We start from the raw sequence: 10,235 nt of genomic DNA, 5'->3' as shown, positions 1-10,235 counted from the left end.
TTTAAAAATAAACACTCAATTGACAACGCAGTGCTACTATGGTAGACAAAGCCCTCAATGTAATTTATGGTACATTTATTACTATTAATAGTGTCTGCCAAATGACGTAATCATATACCTATTATGTTCTCCAATGCATTAACCACTTCATTTAATCGCATTTGAAAGAAAATACAAAGGACTTAGCTGTATAGTACAATACTTTTGCATTTTTCTTGTGCAAACGATAAAAAGATACATTAAATCACAAATGACAAATGTCAAAATAACAACAGTCAACAATAATCGACAGCAGATGTCAAAATGTGTTATATGTTTTTTACAAAATTTTAGTATTTTTAGTATTTAAATCATATTAATTTACTATTGAATTCGTATTAACGAATATTAATTTGATTTAAAAATACGTAACTTAATACAGTATGTCGCAGTATCCTCTAAACGGTACGTATATTTTTTTTATAACCTCAAAAGTGTAAACAACACATTTTATAACCTATAGGTCCGATTTATTTTAATATAACACTTATCGTAATATATTTTTATTAATATATATTTACTTGGCTATTGTATAGTTCTCTATCAAGTAAATGAATTGACAAATAAATATACTTTTAATTCATTGTTTTCGTAATTCGATCTTTCAATTTTAGAATTAAAACGTCGCCTCCAAGACGATAGTGCATCGTTACCTAAACGCCTCAAATTAGCTAAAAATGTTGTCCAGTCCTATCACTTACCAACGGCACCCAAGGAACGCATTGTAGCAGAATGGCTAGATGAACTTGTACAAAGCAACAAATTGACCAGTAAAGAACTGCGTGATATACTAGGATGGTTGAATAATGTTGATGACTTGACCGGTGAATTAAAATTGAAATTAATCAAGGTAATTATGATTATATACTGTGTTTTAACATGTTCTAAATTACTACTAAAATTTAAATCTCTAATGTTGTCGAATCAGTTAAAGTGTTACACTTAACAAATGTTGCTTAATATATATATAAGATTGCCACAAGTATTTACTTTCATCGCTATATAATTTTTATAATGGTATTTGTATTAATTTGAAACTTAGGAGTTGTCTATGTAAGGTTGTTTGAATAAAAATTACATTTATTTGAAAATTATCTGTAACCTTTAAAATTATATATTATATTAACCTTATATTTGTATATATTTTATATGATTTTTTGATTCTATATTGATTCTATATGATTTGCTGATACCTCTGCTATAATATGCACTACAAACAGTTTTTGTTAAATATATCTTTATTTGTAATACAACTATCCATTTAAATACACTTTAATTCTAATTCCAAAATTCCAGTAATAACTTTGCAAAATTCAAAAAAACCATTTTAAGGAAGAGTTTTTTTTTTTATAGAATAGGAAGGTGGACGAGCATATGGGCCACCTGATGGTAAGTGGTCACCAAACGCCCTTAGACATTGGCATTGTAAGAAATGTCAACCATCGCTTATAGCCAATGCGCCACCAACCTTGGGAACTAAGATTTTATGTCCCTTGTGCCTGTAATTACACTGGCTCACTCACCCTTCAAACCGGAACACAACAATATCAAGTATTGCTGTTTTGCGGTAGAATATCTGATGAGTGGGTGGTACCTACCCAGACGAGTTTGCCCAAAGCCCTACCACCAGTATATAGTAGTAGATATACATAAATATAATTATTAACTTATAGACACACACAATGACACCAATAGTTATATTTTAAAATGTGTTATTTCAGATAATTTCACAGTATCTCCGTAGTAATCCTTTGCAAAACGATGATTCAACATACATTGTAACATTTCTAGAAAATGATAAAATATCACCTCAGCTGAAATTACAAATAGATGATTATTTATTTATAACAACAACATTACTTCAGAACTTAAACAGTGAAACGGACAACATACAAGATATTCAAAAAATATTCAATAATATTATCAAATATTATAAAGATTCTAAAAAGAAATTGGAATTTATAGTTAAACTTTTACAAGGAGAAAATTTAGAAACAATATTCAACTTTCTTGATACTAAAATTCATGATACAGTGATAGATACGTGCAAAGTTATCCTATTTCCTTTAAGTAAAAAGCAATTCTTTTCAAGCTTCCTCCTAAATTTAATAAGAAAAGATAACATTGATGAGCTAATTGCTGAAAAAGGAGATAATATTCAATCAGTTATAAAGATTATGAGTGCATTCTTTACATTTCCAAAGGACAGGACGGAGAAGAATAGTAAATTCCTATCTGATTTCATAAACACATTTGTCACATGCTACCGTAATGAGAGTCAGATTGTCTTTGCATTCTATATAATGGTTGTTAGTTCGTTAAGCATGCCACAAAACTATCTAAACCCAGCTATGGTTATGCCACAAATGATTTTTGACGATAACTCTGAAAAAATAAAGCGTAACCTTTTTTTGAATATGTTGAAAATATTACACAGTAATGAAGTTGATATAAGTATAAGATTAACTGATACACTAGGTGATAAAGTGTCAAAAGTAGAAATCAAAAAGTCTTTTATATCATTTCTTCAAATTGTTATGATGGGGCAGCTAAAATTAGACGGAAAGCTCGACAAAACAACTCTACAGATAATAAAAACAGCCATAAAGCTAGACCCGAGTCTGATCGAACAGAAAATTGACAAAATATTACCTCATATCATGACAGCAAAGAAAAATAATACAGACATATTAGAAGCATACGTACAAACAATGAATTGTTTACTAGAAACATTGTTCAAACTTAGCAGAGGTATGGATTTCATAAACCAAATAATACCACATTTGAAAATGAACTTAGAAGCCTCGAATGTGGAACAATTTGAGTTAAAACAAAAATTACAACAAGCTATAAAAAATGGTGAGAATGCAAGTAAAATAGTGGGAAAAATTATAACAGGACATGACATGTTTCCGCAAGAGTGTGTCGATGTGTACGGTAAATTGACTTCAGAATTAATGTTCAGACAGAACAAAGATATTTTAATATCATTACAGAAAGATTTTGAAGAAAATTGTCTTATGATGCTTGAAGAAGGATTTGTCAGTATGTTGTTTATAGATTTATAATATATTTAACATATTTTTTAGACTTTAATTGAAATAAATAATTAAATTTACGATTTTATTATTTCAGGTCCCTCTATCATAACATTGGCTGAAATGATATCCGCTATTTTGTCCAGCTTTTTGCGTCACAACAAAATGTCCGATCACACTGTACCACTGCATATTGCTGATGATTTCTGGATGGTTTTTCAGTCTTTTGAAGAACAGTGCCTGAACAAATTTGGAGAATGTATCTTAAAATTGAACTATGTTAGTAACTTATACAAATTTATCACTCTTTTCTACTTCAAATAAATAATAATATCCTGCAGACCGATTTCGGCCACGGCGGCTATGCGAAGGATATATTATTGTGTGTGCGCAAGCACAGGTGCACTCACTATTCCCTAACTCTCATAATCCGATGGGACGGCAATTAGACACGACAGGAAAATGTTCAGGTGCAGGACCAACGGCTTTACTTGTTTTCCGTGGCATGAGAGTGTACAAACTTCCAACTTCTAGTCTCCGGACTGCTACTAAGAATTTTCGACAGAAAAACTCAATATTTTTTTATTGACCACCTGTGATTTGGACCAAGTACCACCGGGTATGTAGCCACTAGACCAATGAGGCAGTTAAAAAAATATTGATATATACAACACATATAATATTGTTAATGATTTACTATAATTTTTAACAATGAAATCCTCACAATTAATGTTAGTTAGATATTAAAATGCTATGTATTGAGCTATTAAAAATAAGTTTTGTATGAAATTTTGTAAAAACAAATTAAAACGAGTTTTCTAACTGTCTCATAACAATCTAATTTTTTGGTTTCAGAATTCAAATCTTGTAGTCACTTTCCTTAATCTCTGTTTGAGTGTATCACAATTAAAACTACTAAATATAAAGTTTAGCAACACTAAACTAAATATTGAAGAAAATGACTTATTGCCATTTACTTCTAAGAATGAATGGCTTGAGTTTACTTTAAAGTTCCAAGACGATGCTGAAAAGTTACTTTGGGTATATATTTAATAATAATATTTTTTTTAATTGATGATTTATTGCAAGTCTTTTAAAATAAATAATTAAATATGAATTTTTATTGTGATTTCAGAGTCAACTTCTCCTGACAAAATCCATGGCAATTGAACTTCTATCACAGAACACAGACAAAACATTGGATAACACTTCAGAGACTAAAACAAATTTAATCAAACAAATAATGAATCATCCAGAAATATTATCAAATAATTATATAACAAAAAATCTTTTTAGAAATCTTGACAAGAATCAATTGAAACAAGTATCGAAAACACTAATTAAATTGTATCAAAATGATCCCGATACACAAATATTTAAAAATGAAGCAATAAGTATGAATAAAGACTTATTACAACATCTCGTTTTGAAAGTTTGTAAAAATATTACTGAATGTATGGAAAATATGAATACTTTATCTAAGGCATTGAACAAATCTAGTTTTGAAATTACACCATTCTTAAATGACTCTGATGTTAAAACATTTTTCAACACGGCTGTAATAAATCAAGATGACATAATGATTTCTCTGGGCATATTAAAACATTTACAGATATATTATTTAGAAGAGAATTATCAATTAACAGCCATTTTCATTTTACTGATTTTAAAAAATTGTTGTCAAAATAAAAAAATTAAAAAGAGCACAGATTATGTATTGCAGAGTATTTATGAATTGAGTCCAAAATATCCTGATCTATTTAAAATATTCCCATTAGATTTTATATTTGACTTTAAAAATGCAAAAGTATTGGAATTATTGAAATTAAAAATAAAAACATCGAATGGTATGCTTATTATAAAATGTGTTTTGGAATCAGCTGTGAAGAAAGTTAAAACTGACTCAGAAGTTGTTGTTAATATTGTGGAAATTCTTTTGAAGAATCTTAAGAAGAACAAAGCGAATGTGGAGTATTTCGGTGATAACGTTTTTCAAATAAGTTGTCTTATATTACCATTGATCGCTAAGGAAAAGAAAGCAATAACAACAAGTGCTTTTAGATCTATTTTAGCAAATCTTCAAGAAAAATTAAATAAGAGTATGTTGGAATCGTTCAAAAATATTGATTTTAGCAAAAGTGATCTAGTCGAATCTGGCAACACTAGTGACGGAGAAGAAAATACAATAGCAATACTGAACGCGATGGGTGCATATTCTTTAACTTTGTTAAAGTGCTGTGAAACAACAGATGCGGAAGAAATTAAAAATTTAAATTGTCTCTGGTCTGGACTAACATTTTTCGTCAACAACGCTGTATGTATACATTAAACTTCTATTTAAAAATATTAATATTATGCAATTTTAAAAGAAATTGTCAAAGCAATTACGATCCTCACTATTCGTAAACTAATTCATGTTGATTAACATTTTAGTTCCCAATGTTGGTGCCACATTGGTGATGTAAATTATAGTTCATATTTCTTACAGTGCCAATGTCTGTAGGCGTTGGTGACCACTTACTATCAGATGGCTCATCAGCCCATCGATCTACCGAAATTACAAAAAAAAATCCTTTTGCTGCTTTTAATGAATAAATAACTATTATTATATAATAGCAATAGCATAGATAAGATATTATACTTGATAAATATTTTAATTTAATTTATTAAATTTTCAGATCCAAGCCATTGCGAGTCCATTATCAAAGCATCAGCATATAGACTCATCTATTCAACTTTTAAACGTAACATTAAGATACATAAAGAAACTCGAAGCGCATGAAATATTCCAGAAAAAAGATGAACTATTTCTACGGATATGGAACTGTATAAAAGCAAGATTATTCATGTTATATGATCAAAAAAATAAAATAAATAACAATTGTTTGGAAGAAATGTCCGTTACGTTGAAATTTTTAGCTGAATTGTCATCGGTTGAGTGTTTCAGTAATCATTTTGTTGGGGATTTATCGAATCTGGCCTTATTAAAGGTAAATGTTAATTGTATTAGTATGTTTATACTTGATGGTAGGGCTGTACCACTTGGTCGATATCATACACTAATCACAATGTGTGAACTGCCTATCAGCAATATTGTTGTATTTATACTGGTTTCAGTTATTTTTTTTTAACTCTATCTAATGCCAATGTTGCCACACTCATCTAGATTTACTAAAGTCCAAAAAAGTCCAATTAAATTGTACGTATCAGTAATTGATCAATTTTGTTTGTTATGCTGCCTGGAAATAAAAACTAATAAATGCAGGCTCATTTAAAAAGCTACGGTTAGGACAATGCTTCTGTGGAGGAATTGCTAATTTGTTGATGAAAAAGCAAACTTGCTTATGTATACAGATATAACTAGTCTAAATAATTTGGACTTAAGGCTTCCCCTATTTACAAAAAGCTTAAGTGCCATATACTTAACTTTATCAAAATAGATTTTACATTGTTTTACCATTAGTGCCGTGTTATAAAATTTTGGTGGACTTCAATTCTTTTGAGTGTTCAAGACATCATTTATGATATCGGTCTTTTTTTTTCATTTTCAGAAACCTTCAATAATACTAAAGAATACAGATATAACAAACTCACAGCTAACAGCTAGAAAAGTCTCTAAATATTTATGGTTGAATTGTTTAAAAGCTAATATTATTGGACCGAAATGTATTGCCGTAACAAAATTAATATTCCGAGCAACGAAGAACATAAGATTTTGGATACAACAAAATTACGATCTAATACAAAATGTCACTCAACAAAATGGCGTCGCACAAAATGGCGACGACGACCTAAATGAGGAAAGTACTAATGTATCCAATGTGGTTATAATTGAAGATTGTATTTGTGAATTATTGAAGAATGACCTAGATATTCTGACTGAAGTTATTTTGGCGGCTAAAAAGGTAATATTTTGACTATCATATCTTCACCCATTCACTGCCAACGACAAGACTGCAAAAGAGTTTTCACAGCCTTCGCAGGTCCAATGCATTTTTTTTTATAAATTACATCCGCGTTCGGTAAAATGCGCCTGATGGTGAATGGTTACCACCACCCATAGACATAGGCACTCTAAGAAATTTTAACCATCCCTTACATCGTCAATTCACCAGCAACCTTAGAAACCAAAAAGTTATGTTCCGCTGTTTTGCCTGCATTTACACTGGCTCACTCAGCCTTCTACGATACAATGAGTATTGCTATATTTCTTATAATACCAATGTCTATGGGTGGCCATGACCTCCATTATCATCAGGCGGTGGTGTCAGTCTGTCTTCCTATTCACATTAAGAACTAAGAAGTTACAAAGCCTTAACAAGCACTACAAATAAGCGAGTGATATTGCTCGTCTGGGTAGGTACCACCCACTCATCAGATATTCTACCGCAAAACAGCAGTACTTGGTATTGTTTTGTTCCGGTTAGATGGGTGAGTGAGCCAGTGTAATTACAGGCACAAGTGGCATACATCTTAGTTCCCAAGGTTGGTGGTGCATTGGTGATGTAAGCGTGGTTAACCTTTCTTACTATCATTACATTACATTACCTACCATCAGGCCCATACGCTCGTCCGCCTTCCTATTCTATAAAAAAAAATGAAGGTTGTCAGCTGTCTTGGAGCAAACAAATGTGATTAGATGCCTAATCAAAACCCTAATGAGTCGTTTTTATATGTATCAATAATTATAAATAATTTTATATATATATTATTTAATATTTCAGATATCCCTGGACTTTAAATTCCTAGATGCGATTTTTGAACTTCAACATTTGTTCCATTATATTTTGGGCCGTAGGACAATAGACACAAGGTGTGAAGTCAGTTGGCGAGGTTTCAATATATTGTATGAAGGATGTGTTGCCATACTGAATAATTTGTTGCTGTCTAGAGAGGAACTTTTGGAAGACAGGTAAAAAAATTATTTTATTTAATAAAAAAAATACATTATATATTAGCCATTATATTATAATACATACAATTTTATTCATTATCGTAACTTAACTTTTTTATAAATTGGTATTTAAAAATTTATGTGATAAAAAATCAAGCATCAATCAAGCTCCATAACAGATTGGTATGACTATATTAGCGTATAAAGATATAAGCAATAATAAGCAAAATAATTTTTTTTTTAACAAAACTCATATTTTTTTATTGTTTTTTTTTAATTATAGTTTTCGTTGTTTGATATTTGCCCTAAAAACAAACCCTTGCCTTATTTTTCAGTCTAAATTCTGTTAAGCTTATTTCAATATTCTAAATTTAAATTATAAGTTAATTTTTGGATTTTATGTTGGGAGAAAGCTTAATGTACCATTTTAACATTTCAGATGGCCTTGTTACATGCAGAGCTACAAAACATTAGTGCTGTGTTTGTGTGAGCGAGCTACAAAGGAAGATCTAATTGATAAATCGATTGAACATAAGTTAGCTGAAATGGCGCACTCTATTGAAAAGTAAGGATTACAAATAATATCATATTTTTACTAATAGATACACGGAATTTATAAAAAAGAATGTTTGTTTATTGAATATAAACATTCTTTATAGGCCCTTATTTTACTCTGAAGTCGGGCCAGGTTGCTCCAATTAATATAAAGCAGTTCAACGTTTCAAAGGTTTTTATTAAAACCGTTCGATAAAATCATAGTTGTTTTATATAATTGCAACAATCTCGACACCTAAGTAATAATTATCTAAATACTTTGTTTTTGTACCATGAATAAAACGTATTTGTGGCCCTTATAAAGAAAAGGTTGAGTATCGCTAATATAAAGTAACAATTTTTTTAATTATCATTAAAAAAGCCGCGTAAAAGTAAAATTTCAAGGTTGAATTTGAGTGCAACGTTTTTACCGCTAAAAGATTCCATATTTGTCACACGTTCTGAATTTTTTTTATACAAAATTAAGAATAGAAAAATATCACGCATAACTTTAGCCTGAAGAGTACAAAATGTACTTTTGATATACAAATTTCATGTGATTTTTAAAAAGAGTTTTCTCGTATAGTATGATATTATTATTTACTTACTTCGCGGAGTTACAAACTTGACATAAGTTTATACTTGCGTAACAGTGATTATATCAAAACAATTATTGTTATACGTAATATTATATATACATAAACGCAGCTCAAAGATTATAAATAGATCGGACAGCTGTTAAATTGTTCTGAGGACAGTTGTTAAATGAGAACAGTTTAAATATCTATAGTTTACTCCTAAATAGCATAAGACAGTGCTATGAAAATAAGTAATATATACGAATCATTAAAAAAAATCTCGCTGAGTTTCTTTCGCCGGTTCATCTTAGGTTTGATGTATTAAAAATAAATCTCCAATACTTCTGCATCAGATGATAAGCGGTTCAAACTACTCTTCACGAAATTTTAATTTTAATTAAAAGTCGATATGATTTATCACAAAATAATTTACGGCCTCATTACAAATTTATCAGTTTTGTTAACCTTATTTTAAACGGTGTTTGTCTGCTGAGAACTGTCGCCGTGGACGAAATTCAGGATGATTATTATATATATATATACAAACCTTATTTTAATTATATTTATATTATGTGATTTAAAAAATTCTACGTTAGGTAATAATGCAAATATATTAATTTCCACAGATTAACCCAATCAATATGCAAGCGCAAGACACATGTCTCTCGCATATCAGCATACGCTGTGGCCGATATATGCACGTGGCTCGAGAGCAGTCCACCGCCGAAAATGGTCAGGCAACATCTAGAAAATTCGATAGCCCTGTTAATACAAGCCTCCGATTCGACGTACGCTATGGCCTTCTTGAGACGCGCTCTAGCTGGTTCGGTAGGACAGATGACATTGACAAATATGTACACTGTGTATAAAAGATATCATAAATATGTTGGCAATGCTTGAAATAAAATATTTTTAATATTTGTTTCGTATTATTTGATTAAATGTATATAATAATATCGTGAATTCCGAAAGTACTAGCTCGTAAATATTTCATTTCTGTGCTAAGGTCTATTACTTTATTAAAGAAACAATTAGGAGCTTAAACCATTACGGACATGGACAAAAACTAAATTACATATTATTTAATTTATTAGATAAATTTTGTTGATGTTAAATATATAATAAAAATTTTGCTTTGTTGTTTAATAACTT

At 30.0% G+C, this 10,235-nt stretch overlaps 1 protein-coding gene across 1 annotated transcript; it reads left to right on the top strand.

The window, feature by feature from the left end:
• Positions 1-265: 265 nt before the first annotated feature.
• LOC126778422 (uncharacterized) lies at positions 266-10,001 on the top strand. The gene is made up of 11 exons (XM_050501928.1): positions 266-444; positions 654-889; positions 1,761-3,084; positions 3,175-3,356; positions 3,933-4,118; positions 4,213-5,391; positions 5,756-6,067; positions 6,629-6,982; positions 7,802-7,989; positions 8,411-8,536; positions 9,710-10,001. Exons 1-11 carry the CDS (start codon positions 423-425, stop codon positions 9,981-9,983), a joined length of 4,383 nt encoding a protein of 1,460 aa, XP_050357885.1. The 5' UTR covers positions 266-422; the 3' UTR covers positions 9,984-10,001.
• Positions 10,002-10,235: the final 234 nt, after the last annotated feature.

The sequence above is a fragment of the Nymphalis io genome, chromosome 26 (genome assembly GCF_905147045.1).
Source record: "Nymphalis io chromosome 26, ilAglIoxx1.1, whole genome shotgun sequence".
Lineage (NCBI taxonomy): Eukaryota > Metazoa > Arthropoda > Insecta > Lepidoptera > Nymphalidae > Nymphalis > Nymphalis io.
This window is presented reverse-complemented; position numbering and strand designations above follow the sequence as displayed.